The following is a 14,534-nucleotide window of genomic DNA, read 5'->3' as shown; positions in this document are numbered from 1 at the left end:
TATATAAAAAAAGTAATACATACATACAACAACCTTACAAATTTAGTTATTATGTTTTAGTCGCACTAGGTAAACAAAGTGCTTAAACTCAAACTATCACCTATACATCCACTCGCAACATAACAACACACAACATTTAAAAATTATAAACTAATGTTGGTCAGTCCTTGATGACTCCTAGTAAGGACAAAATGTCAGTGCCTTGTGATGTACAACTAGTGTCTACATAATAGACAATAAACAAAGCCAAATTCCAAGTAAGTCTGTCTTAATATCTTTACTGGCAATAATACAATGCTCACCATGTTACCAAAAAAAGGAACATTAGTGAAAACACATCTTCCTGACATAAACAAATCACAAGCATATTGAAAGTAAAATATACAGCACTTCGTAAGTGAACAATTTCGGGTGAGTTGACTCAGACTTGATTATATGAATTATAAGATGTTTGAATTATGGTATAAAATGAATGCAAGGCTCAATAATTTAACTCTACTACTAAATTTATCGTATAATTTTTGTACTCAGAAACTGGAGACATGGATATAAAGAAAAGAGGTTTGGACGCAGGCACTTTTGATGAAAATAAACAAATGTAAGCATAGAGTATTATTACAGTGTTGAAGGTAGACACTGGTACGTAATAAAGTCCCAGAGCAGTCTTCGGCCAGACGAGATTTGAACCCGCCATCCCCCACGGCACGAATCTCGTTTGGTTGTATTCTGCTCTTAACTTTGGGGGGGGGGGGGGGGGGGGGTGTCATCCATAATTGACGTCACGCTTTTTTGACGATTTTAACCACCCCTCCATCACACATCGTCACAAAACTCCAGACACACCCGTCCCCCTAAAATGACGTCACACCTCAGCCTACAACCCCCCTCAAAATTGCAGTTAAATGTTTCTTTTTTATTAAAAATACTATATTTTTCCAAAATCTTGTCTGAACTCTGTCACTATAGATTATTTTAATCAATTCCTATTACAATTTATTAAAACAGTTTTCTAAAACGTGAAAAAAACGGCTAAAATTCGTTTTCTACCCCCCCCCCCCTTATCACATAATTACTGACCCCCCCCTCCCACGTACGAGTGTGACGTCATTTATGGACGACCCCTTTACAGGGATTTTTATTACGTGCCTATGCCAACCTTAAGCATTGAGATAATACTCTATGTTTACTTTTGTTATCGATAGAAAGATAATACTCGTAAGATAATGGGGAGATAACGAGGGAGTGTAAGAAAGAGTATGAGAGAGTGACAGGAATTAAAAGTTGTTTGAAAGTTAGCGTGAAATAGAGAACACGACGAAGAGAAGTTTAGAAATTGTGACTAGGTGAACGAGGGTCTAAAACTGACCTTATACTGTGTAAATCTTAAATTAATCCCAAATATAACATTTAGACTAAACCTAAGACTAAAGCTAACCACTGCTAAGAAGGTAACTTTAGATTTAGAATAACAATAATGTTGTACTAAGATTTAGAACAGAAATTTAGAACAGAAATTTAGAACAGAAATTTAGAACAAAATTTGTAGTGAGAATAAATTAAGTTTTATGATTATCTGAAACTCACAAGTAAATGTTAGATGACAAATTCTGTGTTAACTTGAGGTTATTGAAATGGTTGGACTTATGGTTGACCGATGGGCGCATGCTTTGAGTAGGTGGTTGGTCAGGTGGTTGGTCGGGTGGTTAGATGGATGGTTGGTTACATGGTTGGCCGGATGGTTAGATGGATGGTTGGTTACATGGTTGGCCGGATGGTTAGATGGATGGTTGCTTACATGATGAGATTACATGTTTGGACGGATCTTTTTAATTAAACTTAAAATCACATTGTGGCAAACAAAACAAAACGCGAAACAGAGTATTTTATCTTGAAGTATTACCATGATGGTAAGTATTTTAAAAAATAGAGTCGATTAGAGAATAGAGTATTTCACATTTAAGTCTGATTGAGCTGTGGTATAACAACAAACAAAAAGATGGGGATTACTTTTTTTTTCCTTTTTTTAAAAAAAAGAGGGAAAAAAAGGAAAAAAGAAAAACAAAAGAAAGGAAAAAAAACGATGGGGATTATAAGCAGTTTCGTACCAAAATGGCTTTCTTGTTACAATTGTGAAATGAGGGTTTTTTTTTTTAAATTAAAACATTGCTCACGTTAAAAACTAGTTTTTAACTGTACACTAATAGTATAGTTATAAACCAAAGGTGATTCAAGAGGTTAAAAATCAGCTAAATGTCACGGAAAGAATTATAAAATTTAGTTTTTGTAAAAAAAAAAATTAGAAAAACAAGAAGGCAGATTTTGTTAAAAATAATATAAAAATAGAAATCTACATACTGCTAGTTATTTCCCTTTGCGTTTCTTAAGCTACACTATAGCATACAAAAACACACACAGAAAACAGCCTTTGGTTGAGCCCTTACAAAGCGCCCAATTAAGCTCAGGCAATATCTCATGATTTTTATAAAAGTATTACATAATTTTTGTCTCGACCAACAGAGTAGCTTCCCTTGTAAGATCTTGCTCATTATTATATGCGACTTGTCTGTTTAATTCTCAATTTACTTAATTAAGATAAAAAACATAGTAGATAACTCCAGCCAGAATCCAACGATTTTAGAAAACAAACAAGAATTATTCTGATTACTTCCCTTCGTTCATTAAAAAAAATGCCACAAATTAAATATTTAAATTAAATAAAAATTAAAAAAAAAACACTATCTGCGAATATAATGCACTTCATAACATTGTGTTCTCTCGGCTGGGAACCCTTTGACTAGAATCCTATTGTACTCATTCTTATGCGTGTAAAAAATCTTAAACCCGGCCTTCTCTATACTCTGCATGGCCTTGACCTTCGTCACCAAAGACTCCTGGGTGATGTTCACAATGTGGTACTCCACCAGAAACTGCCGGACGTCGCGCATGGCCCCCGATGACGTCATGTCCGGTATGGCCGGCCACTCGGAGCTCTCGACGTCCATCTTGATGACGTCGATGACCTTGTTCTCGTGTCCCAGCATCCGGCGGATATCCGCGAGGGTGCGCAGCTTCCACTTGTTCTGGTTCGTGTACGTCTGCCCGTCGATGCCGATCTTGTAGAAGTGGACGTGACTAGACCTGTTGGGGGGTGAACACCAGTGGCGGAATAAGAAAAATTGGACCATCCCGCAAAAAAATTATATATATATATATATATATATATATATATATATATATATATATATATATATATATATATATATATATATATATATATATATATATATATATATATATATAAACAAAATACGAAAATACGAACATAGAACACTCAATACGGGCTTGTTCGAAATTTGAAAAAATAAAAAATTCTTAGTTTTTATTTTTAATTAAAACATGATACAACAACACATCATTTGTGTGAGTGCCATAAGTCTGTATTGAAATTCTCTGTTTTAATGTCTGACATTATGTTTGATTAATTGCAAGTCGGTCAAAAGAATATGAAGCATGACAGATTTGTATGTGTAATGGTTTCTCGCCTTATGTTTATTTTCAAAGTTTTTTTGTATTTATATTATTAGTTTTTAATACATTTCATTTTTAAACTATGTCATTCTTTATTTTGTATTTTTTTTAAATAATAATTAAGAGAAGTAATTGCTTTTTAATTTGTTGAGTGCGAATCTATTTTAAGTTTCTTAAGAACACACATATTTGACTATTTAAAAAATGGAAATGGAAGTGGTTTGAACGTTCGCCTATCTTTCACACTACAACTTATGTAGCCTATATACTTTTTTCCTTTACGAAACAGCGTGTGTTAGCTACTGTAAACATCACTAATGTAGTAGATCTGTTGTTTTTTTACAAGAAAATTATTTTTTAACTATAAAAAAATTGATTTTGGTCGGCTGTGGGCCCCTAAACGCCCCCCCCCCCCTCCGCATTGCTGGATCTGGCGGCACTGTAGTTCCGCCCCTGATGAACACAAATTGATTCCGTCATTACCAGAGATTCTTCCAGGCACCTCGTCGGCCGGAAAATTTACTCCGAAAATATAAAGTTATCCCCCCCCCCCCCCTCCCGGAGAAAAAAAAATTCTGGAAGAAACACTGGTCATTACATATCGTGAGCTTGTCTATACATCTATCAGACACTACAATCGGCATGTCTCGTTTATGTCACCGATATTGATACTTCATTCTTGAGGATACAGGTTTTTTTTTTTGTTTTTACTAGTAAAAAAATAGTGAAGAATCCTCTTAAGACCTAGCGATCCATTAAGCAGATAAGGTAGAGTTAGTGTGTTGCTTGACCTCGGCATATGAAATGAAGGTGTGGTCAGCACTTTGCCCGGCCACATTTACTTTCCCCACTTAGGAGTTAGGTACCCATTAGAGCTGGGTGGACTCAGGGACGTTCTACTGACTTGGGCCTGGATTTAAACTCGATACTTTCGGGTTAGCAGCCTAGCGCTCTACTGCTTAGGCCACGCCTAAACCTAGCAGATATTCTTTTAGTGCCCTTACCCCCCCCCCCCCCAAAATTTTTTTTACCCACCCCCTGCCTCCTAAGGAATAGAAAAAAAAAAAATTAAATTAAATTAAAAAATATACATTCTGTCAAGTGTCCCCCCCCCCCCTCACAAACACAAAAAATTTAAATAATGGCAAACAACGTGAAGGAGTGGGGTATTACAACAGGCACATAATTTCCAGTCTATTTTTTGAATATATTTTAGAGATCGGGGTGGGGGGGGGGGGTGGGGGGGGGGGGGTGGGGGGCTACTTTACCTGTCATACACATCCGGGGCTTCGTCCATGCTGGGGTCAAACGAGTACACGTGACACCCGTAGCTCTTGGCCGTGTCGTCGTCAAAAGAGAAGTCGTAGTTGATTCCGAAGGAGTAGACGATGCAGGGTGGGACGGGGCGAACCTCTGGGTCGTCACAGATCTCCCACCCCCCGTCCCCGATCTTTCCCATCCGCATCTTTCTCTGACATAAAACCTGGCAGAGATAACAAAACAGATGTAAAGTCTTGTAGGCTTTGTTTTAGTTTTAATACAAACTTAAAGAGTCGCAGTCTTAGGGCAAGCCGTGAGCTCGATTTTTAGCCGGCACCTTTTGCGGGCTGAACCACCAGTGGGCGGCTCCATTTGTGGGCGGAACCACGAGTGGGCGGCACTATTTGTGGGCGGAACAACGAGTGGGCGTCACCATTTGTGAGCGGAACAACGAGTACGCGGGACCATTTGTGGGACGCATCATTTGTGGGGGGGAACCGTGTGTGGGCGGCACCATTTGTGGGTGGCACTAAGTGTGGGCGGCACCGTGTGTGGGCGGCAACATTTTAGGGTGGAACCACGTGTGGCCTGCAACATTTTTGGGTGGAACCACGAGTAGGTTGCACCATTTGTGGGCTTCACCCATTTGTGGGCTGCATATAATAATTTAAACATATAAACTTTATAGATTGTATTTACAACAACAAGAAAATTAACAGAAAAAAAGAATAAAATTATAACAAACGTCAAGATTCTAATTGCCCAAGTCAAAAGAAATTAAATATAATATTTTAGTTATTAGTCTAAAAATAGTCAAAGGAAATACATTTTGTGATCAACGATTTTAATTATAACGGAATTTTAAAAAATACGAGCTGACCCGCGCCGTAAGCATACGCCGCTATTTAGTTGTTTTATTTTCTACTTTTCAGTAATTTATCATTTGTGAATTCAACACTAACAATGCAGCGACTGAAATTTTTTTGCTTCAAAACACTATCAGTAGCTAGTGAAGGACGATTACCCCCCCCCCCCCTCCCCTTGCCAACTCAGTGAAAGCAGTCGCCCGTGGCGACAGTTTACAGAAGACAACGAAAAGATCAAGCAGAACTTGAAATTACCTCCCCTTAGTTTCAAATCGTTTAAAAACTAAATTATCTGTCCCTAATAGCCGTCACTAATTCGACCCGGCTCTACGATTGTAAACAATCAGTGTTAACCACAGCTCACCAGACTGGTGGGGTGGGGCTGGTAGCGATAGGCCTAGAAAGCGAGGGACGGGACGATTCGGCGTTCGTACGTGGTGTCCTGCATGGTCCCTTCACGAAGAGAATTATATACATACATATTTAAAAAGCGTGTTAGTTGCCTTAGAATTATGTTTATTTTTGTGAGAGTTAGAACCTTACCAGAGGCGTAGCGAGGGGGGGGGGGGGTGCGGACCGCACCGGCTGACACCATTTAGGGGGGTGACACCAAGGCAAAAAATAGCAAAATATATAGAGAAAAATGATAATTCCACTTAATTAAGTGATTAATTCGAGTGTTAAATAGTCTTTTAAGAGGTGCAAATCGAAAATTGAAAGTTTGTCCCCGGGAAGGGTCGCTACGCCTCTGAGAGATGACACCATTAAGTGCCGCACCGGGTGACACCCGACCTCGCTACGCCACTGAACCTTATGAGTCATATTACATGTGTGTAAGCGTGTGTGTGTATGTATGTGTGTATTACTGAAAAGCAGAAAATAAAACAACTAAATAGCGGCGTATGATATGCTGCGGGTCGGCTCGTACAATATAAATAATACAGTAGGCCTATTTAAAAAATTTCCTTTTTTAAAAAAAAAAATACCCTTCACATTAATTCTTTTAAAAATACCTCTTCTCCTTACCCCCCCCCCCCCTGATTAAAAATTGAAAAGAAAACCAATAAAACCCAACACACTGAAAAGCTATTGACTCAGCGAAGCGCGAATTATTTTTTATTCATATAAAAAAAAAACGCTACCGCGCATGACATCGCGCATCCCGCAGTGATCCATACTCAATCGATTTGTCTCTTGTTTGAGTACACACTTACTTGCGTGTTGTCGGGATAGCTGTGAAACGTGGTGAGCAGTTGTTCGTACGTCAGGTTCTCTACATTCACGCTTGAGAGATTGCCCACAAAGCTGTTGGTCCTGATGAAACGAAGCTGCTCTGTAGAAGTTGAAAGTTTTTTTATATATACGGGCACATGTGAAATATCTTATAGATACACATGTTTAAAAAAAAATGCCTTTATTATAACAGGCTTTTAAATGCGCAATCAAAAACTAAGAACATACACAAATTATTCTGTTATAGATTTAACAGTAAAAGTATTGGTCTCTTTTGTAATATCTTTAGCACATTTTATCGACAATTATTTCAAAATTATAAAATTTATTAAAAAAAATAAAAATGTTTTATTTACTTTTTTTTATTTTACTTTTTTTATTCACACTTATAAAAAAGAATCTACTTTTCAGCTTGTTATAATTGTAAAAATAGAATTGCTGACCCTGCACAAGATTTTAAAAAAATGTTTTTGAATTTTCAGATCTGCAGATTTCTACATAGATATATTAACTCTAATTGACAGTTATCTGAACCATGGTGTCCACATCGGCTTGAAGACAATAATATGTAAAGAATATCTGTGAACACATAATCTTATCTGATAAAATGATGGCTTATTCCTAGTTACCTCACCTTGTGTGCTGACTATAACAATATTTAAATAAATGTATTTGTAGAGAATGATTTTCATCTCTAAATAGATCGAATATTAGATATTCTTATCTTTTCATCGGAAATGTTTTTATCAGGAAAGATTGAAAAAATAAATCGGTCTTTTTGAAATGGTTAAAATAGAGGTACAAGATTTGACCATATAGGCTACTCGTTTACTTACAGTGTGACCAAAGAAAAATATTGTAAAAAAATAATTTTTTGAGCCACATTGTTTTTGTATTGACACAGTATTACCAAGGGAACATGTTCTCTTTTTTTTTAATCGGTGAAGGGAACATTTGTTTCATACAGGCACACGTTTGAAAGGTAAACAAATGAAGGCAAATATCTTTTACATAGAAACATAATTTTATACTTTTATACAAATATAAAGGGAACAGTTGCTTAACAGATTCATACTTTAAAAAAGAATATTTTAAAAAATGAAGAAAATACAGAGACCATTCATTTATTTCTAAACTCAATCACAAGCAAATAAATTATATTTTGGTAGAATGGGATAGATTTATCTGAAAAATTATATGTAATTATATGTTTTTACAACTTTTTATTTCTCATATTCATACAATATATATATATATATATATATATATATATATATATATATATATATATATATATATATATATATATATATATATATATATATATATATATATATATATATATATATATATATATATATATATATATATATATATTCATACAATATTCAACTTTCTGTATCATTTTTACATCACTTAAGTTCATGTTCTGTATCAGCAACTACAACATTCGACACCCTGTTCTTTAACATGTACAGCATTCAACTTTCTGTTGTTTATCATAGTAACATTATTCAACAATTTTTCGTTGCATCAACATTTACATCATTCAACATTCTATAACATTCTGTTCTATAACAACAATTACAATATTCAACTTTCTTTTCCCTGTCAACATTTACATTCAACATTTGTTTGTTGTATCGACTTTTACATCATTTAACGTCATGAGCTGTGACGTTTACATCATTCAAAATTATGTGTTGTATAGACATGTATAGTATTCAACATTCTGTTTTTTTTAAAAAGTACAAAATTCAACTCTCTTTTCTCTATAAACATTAACTACATTCAACAATTTTTCTTCGTTCTATCGACATCTACATCATTCAACACTCTTTTCTATGCCAACATTAAAATCATTCAACTTTCTTTTCTGTATCAACATTTACAACATTCACCATTTTGTTTCTATAACAACATTAACAAAATTCAACACCCTGTTCTACGACGTTTACAACATTCAACAATCAGTTCTCTCTCAACATTTAAAACATCCAACACCAATTTTTTATAACAACCTATACAACATTCGCTAATCCCCCCCCCCCCCAAAAAAAAATCACAATCCACCTACCCTGATCCGTATCCACAATCAGATTGTTATACAGCTCCCTCGGCTTTGGTCTCGATAAATTCCACATCAAACCCAGCACGAACATAGACACCACAATCACAATCCCACCGACTTTGACACTCAACCCCTTGGACATCGTTTTGACGGTCAACACTCTGCTCAGAGAAAAATACATCCCATCACAACACAGCCGGTTTCACCAAGTCCTGCTATCTCATGTACGCAGTTCACTTCCAAGTAGTGAAAAAAAAACACCCTAAATCAATATTCTGCTATCGAGACTAACGGTAACACAAGCACGGCTTGCTTGAAAACGAGAGAGAAAGAGAAAAAAAAAATATCTCTAAAACCGCGTTCTAGTGTCAATCGTTAGCCAGATAAATATTTTAGAAAGTAGGCCGAATTGAACGATAGCGGGTAACAATCCGTCCGTGTCCCCCCCCCCTCCTCTCCACACACACCAACTGCATTCCCGATAACCAACTGCACGCGTAGAACAAAGGGACACCAGCCCGTCGTACTCTGTTTTAGAATGCGTTGCTGCGCCATTTCAAAATGGGTGGGGTGGAGGAGGGTGGAAGAGGGCGGGTTATTATTGGGTAAGGGAGGGGGGATTGGAAAAGGGCGAGTTATTATTGGGTAGGGAGGGGGGATTGGAAGAGGGCGGGTTATTATTGGGTAGGGAGGGGGGGAATTGGAAGAAGGCGGGTTATTATTGGGTAAGGGAGGGGGAGGGTGGAAGGGGCAGAGTTGATTTTCAGATTAACATTGCCAAAAAAAAATTCAATTATTCCAGTCTTACATAACGCTATCGCGGGTGTTCGTTATGGATTTCTTAATATTGACTCTTCATAGCAGGCGGCCGTTCGGGGAAACCACTTCTGCTTCGGTCCATGCTCATAATTATTCCTAATTAATACACAACGTATGCTTTTAACATTTGGTTAACCACCAACAATCTCGTCCAGAAAGATCATGTAGTCTGTAAGGTTATAACCCCAAACTGTATATGTCTTATGTAAATAACGTCATTTAGTGTTTCCTTCGTGAATTTCATGGGGGGGGGGGGGGTTGGTAACACCCCACCGGCGGAATACGTAAACCAACCGAGGATAAAATAAGAAAGAAAAAAATTAATTAAAAATAAATGTATACTTTTATTAACCGTCTTTATCCCATTCCTCTGAAGTTTCACCCTACCTTCCCCCCCCCCCCCCAGCCCCCGGAAATTTCAAGTACCTCCCGGAAACGTGTGCCCGCCGAAGCAAAAAAGAATCTGACATTCTTATCAATCCCCTGTGCCTTTCCACACTTCCCAGTGTGTTGTATGTAATTTCAACTAACCCGTCAAAGATTTTTAAAAAAAATTATGTTATAATAAAAAATACATTTAATTTGTGTTATATTGCAATTTTAGGAAGATTTAGACGAATACACACTGCAAATATGTAACTAACATCGGCGGCGGAAAATCAGCGTAGTAGGGGGTAGGGGCACAATAAGTGACCTTTCACCTAAATTGGGTTAAAACAAATTCTTTCAAGGGAGAAAGGGAGAAAAAAGTTCACGTTATCAAGAAGGAAATAAAAAGCACCCCAAAAGTAAACATTTTATTGAAAGGTATGCGGTTATGAACACGATATTGTTTGGTTTTTGTCAGACTTTACACAACATTAGACGTCTTTGACTTCTCTAGTATTGTCGTTAACAAAACGCAATAAAAGAAAAAAAAATAGCAAGTAAAAAAAAATATTGGGAAAAGAGATAAACCAAAATATCTTGCTCTGCAAAATGCTAGCATAAAACTATAGGAGAAATGAGGCGAAGTAATATTTTTATAATTATAATATTAGCTGTAGCTGAGGCGATAATTCAAAAACATTTTGATACAAAAATACTTAAAATATTGCCAAAATTTTACAATGAAATGAATTTATTTGTTTACTGAAACGTATTTTCAAAGTATTTTTTTCCCTTTGCAGCTGCTGTTTAATTGATTCTTTAAATGTTAAAGATTTTATGTTTTTCCGGTTTTAGTTTTTTTTTTCTTACGGCTGAAATCGACAAAAACACGTTTTGATCCATGTCAACAATAAATTAACTCGGGCGTCAGTAAAGAAACGATATAAACAATTAGATAAAAGATAACTTGCTATATATCTTTGACTAAGTTTTTTTTTAAACAAGTGAGAAAATAAATAAATAAATAAAGACTGATACTGACAACTTGCTTGACGGTCTAGTAAACATTAGTATTGCATCAGTTTTGAACGGTGCGTCCAGCAGTGCGAAAAGGTGTGCATTCTCTGAGTCTCGCGGCTGTTTACTTTTAAATAGCTCATTGCAAAGTTATTTTTAAACAGGTTTTGAATAGTTAAAAGTTAAAGTAGTCATATAATACAGGGCGTTAAGTAAAAGAGAAACGCAACCACCTTGGCCAAAAGATCTTTGTTGTTTGGATACGTTGTTGGAATAATAAATTTTCATAAAACTTTTTAAAAAAATATTTTTGTGAATAGTTTTGGGTGGTATAGAGCGATACTTTTGTTTTTCATAAATTTTGATTCACTGAATTCCTGCTATCTAGAATGATTGGTATACGATCTTATTGTCTTGATTTGTTAAAATTTTGAGTGATTACCAGTGTTTGGAAGTGGTATTTTACTTTTCCGATTTCCTAAAATATATCACTATCACTTCCACCGGACTGATTTTTTTCAAATATTTCATGTAGGCCAAGAATCGATGACTCCTAAGAATATTATTTTTAAAAATCTGACATACTTGCGTATCGAATTTTGTTATCGAGGAATGGCAGGCTATGTGTAGGTTAGTTTTAAAACCACCTGTACGTGTTTTGGGCGTAGCTTTATGCACTTCTATTTTAGAAACGTAATTAGTAATTTGAGATGACGTTTAAAATTTAGACATGTCGAAATAGAGCCGAAGCAACGCCTAGCCTAAACGGCTAGGATGACAGGCATACCCAGGGTTACGCCAATGTAGAAGGCTGTGAAAAAACAACATTCCGGCTATTGCGACGTTCCTTGAGATATCTATTTCTTTTCCTATTCAGACCTGTGTTGTCACGGTACATGGCGACCCTAGACATCGACCGTCCTTCTATCTATGTTGACGTTCGTTCATACATATGAAGGTTGTTTTTTTTTATAGTTTTGAATCAAGCGGTTGGGTATATGATTTCAATTCGGTTTTTTAGCTTACAGGTTAAATATTACTGGGAATGTATCTGGAGCCGTAGAGAACACAGTTAAATTGCTAGTGAAGATCGGAACATATTTTATATACAAAGCGACGGGCACATGTTTTTTATTTTGGAACATGTGCCTTATACACTATGACAGGAAGGTTCCTCTTAATGCTGAAACTGCGACATGTTTTATATACATCGAAACTTGTAAATCTTTCATTAGAACATATCCCCCATACACTAGGACTTGAACATGTTCCATATACACTGAGACTTGAACTTGTATCCAGGAACATGTTCTTGTCACGTTATACTTATAATCAGTTAGGACGGAAGATAGGAACAGCGGGTGAGAGAGCGTAAGAGTGCTAACTCCAGAGGTCCCGAGTTTGAACCCCGGGTAGATGAGGCTCGTTAGATGGGGACTGCGACCCACCCAGGAAAGAAAACTTCAAAAATTAACAACTGCTGCCTTGTAGTTTGTTCCTGGCTAGACAACGGCTATGGGGATAATCCCATAAAGAAAAGCAGGCTGAAATCGGAGTCAGCGGGTAACATAACTACATCCCGGATAACATGTTCACAAGTTGTACCGAATAGTTTTAAATTCTCTCAATATCACAATTAAAAACGAAGAAGAAGAAAAAATGCAGCTCCCTTTAATTAAATTCCCCAACTCGAGACAGGTACCCCAGTAAAACTGAGTGAACTCAAGTTCGATCAACACCCAAACCTGGATGGCAACCCGGAGCGCTAAAGAGTTAGCAGCAATCATGTGACGTCTGGCATTTCTAAGGTCAAACAGAAGTAGAGTGTTCCTGTATTGAAAAAAAAAACCCTTGACATATGCAGTCAATGCACCCGTAAATCTATTGACAGGTAATGTCAATATTGCTTTCTTGTAAAGATCGCTAAAAACCGAGTAAGATTTAGCAGAGTCAACATAAAAAAAAAAAACTTGTCTCTACAAGTATGAAAAAAACCACACTTAAGACCTAGGGTTCTAGGTTTAGGCTGGTTTTCAATATTGACCGAACTGGCAAATCAAATATTGTGTTAGAAACCTTTTTCAAGGGAGTGGTGGGTGTGTAGGGAGGGGGGGGAGATGACGTATCAGGTTACAGTTGCCTAGCCGGTTACGCTTGGTTTGTTTTTACCCAGACCCTGGTCGCACATCACGTCTCACAAGACACAGAACGCAACGCTTTCTGAACACCAGACCTCAGCCTTACGTCTCACCTCGCAATTCACACAAGACACATAACTTAATCTTAATACAAGACCTAAGCCTTACGCCCCACCTCTCATTTCATACAAGCGTACAATACACATAACTCAATGTTTTCTGAATACAAGACTTCGGTCTTACGCCCCACCTCTCATTTCACCCGGTGATTACTTCAAATCGTATTTTTTTCTTATCCCGACCTCGACCCCCTCCAGACCCCCCCCCCCTCACACCGTCTCTCACACAATAACCCAGCACCTTCAGCCGTTCAATACTAATCCGTAGTGTTAATTCTAATCTCGCTAAAGCTGGGGCTAATCCGGTTTTAATTATCCCCCCCCCTGTATTATTGTTATACGCATTCTTGTATAACACATTTTTCTTTATCTTCCCCTGTACCAAACACGGTGCTTCTTTCAGGCATCTCTTACGTGGTTGGGAGGGGGGTGTAGGCGGTGGTACGGTCTACCCCTAAACACGTCTACTGCACCCTTTCTCGAACGAGATTGAATTGTTATAGTAAATATTTACTTTTACCCGTGTCCGCCCCCCCCCCCCCCCCACGCCCTGAATTGATTGTATTCAACTTATTACACATCAACTGAAATGGACCATTGTGCGTGAAATTGACTGATTGGTGTGTAGTAGAGTGATTTGTGTAGGCAGGCAGGAAATGTCACAGAAAAAGTTTGAGACGGTAGGAAACTACAGAATTGTGTGGGAAGAAACAAAAGAATTGTGTGGGAAGAAACAAAAGAATTGTGTGAGGAGACAGGAAACTACAGAATTTGTGAGGAGACAGGAAACTACAGAATTTGTGAGGAGACAGGAAACTACAGAATTGTGTGGGGAGAACGTACAGAATTGTGTGAGGAGACAGGAAACTACAGAATTTGTGAGGGGACAAGAAACAACAGAATTGTGTGGGGAGACAGGAAACTACAGAATTGTGTGGGGAGACAGGAAACTAGAGAATTGTGTGGGGATACAGGAAACTACAGAATTGTGTGGGGAGAAACAAAAGAATTGTGTGGGGAGACAGGAAACTACAGAATTGTGTGGGGAGACAGGAAACTACAGAATTGTGTGGGGAGACAGGAAACTACAGAATTGTATGGGAAGACAGGAAAC

At 37.2% G+C, this 14,534-nt stretch overlaps 1 protein-coding gene across 1 annotated transcript; it reads right to left on the bottom strand.

Moving 5' to 3' along the window:
* Nucleotides 1–1,060: 1,060 nt before the first annotated feature.
* LOC131956507 (putative methyltransferase-like protein 24) lies at nt 1,061–9,363 on the bottom strand. The gene is made up of 4 exons (XM_059320985.1): nt 8,965–9,363; nt 6,869–6,987; nt 4,797–5,011; nt 1,061–3,138 (listed from the first exon to the last, which is right to left on the bottom strand). Exons 1-4 carry the CDS (start codon nt 9,137–9,139, stop codon nt 2,736–2,738), a joined length of 912 nt encoding a protein of 303 aa, XP_059176968.1. The 5' UTR covers nt 9,140–9,363; the 3' UTR covers nt 1,061–2,735.
* Between the last annotated feature and the right edge of the window lie 5,171 nt (nt 9,364–14,534).

The sequence above is a fragment of the Physella acuta genome, unplaced genomic scaffold, assembly GCF_028476545.2.
Source record: "Physella acuta isolate Inbredline_101_S28 unplaced genomic scaffold, ASM2847654v3 ptg001156l, whole genome shotgun sequence".
NCBI classification, from domain to species: Eukaryota; Metazoa; Mollusca; class Gastropoda; family Physidae; genus Physella; species Physella acuta.
The sequence above is the reverse complement of the archived record's forward strand: the minus strand, read 5'-3'. Positions and strand labels throughout refer to the sequence as shown.

Excerpts from the sequence above, each read along its gene's own strand:
- LOC131956507 (XM_059320985.1), bottom strand. The coding sequence starts at position 9,139 with ATGTATTTTTCTCTGAGCAGAGTGTTGACCGTCAAAACGATGTCCAAG. Across the intron at positions 6,988-8,964 it reads GATTGTGGATACGGATCAGG|AGCAGCTTCGTTTCATCAGG; the intron begins GTAGGTGGATTG and ends CAACTTCTACAG. Across the intron at positions 5,012-6,868 it reads GCTATCCCGACAACACGCAA|GTTTTATGTCAGAGAAAGAT; the intron begins GTAAGTGTGTAC and ends TATCTCTGCCAG.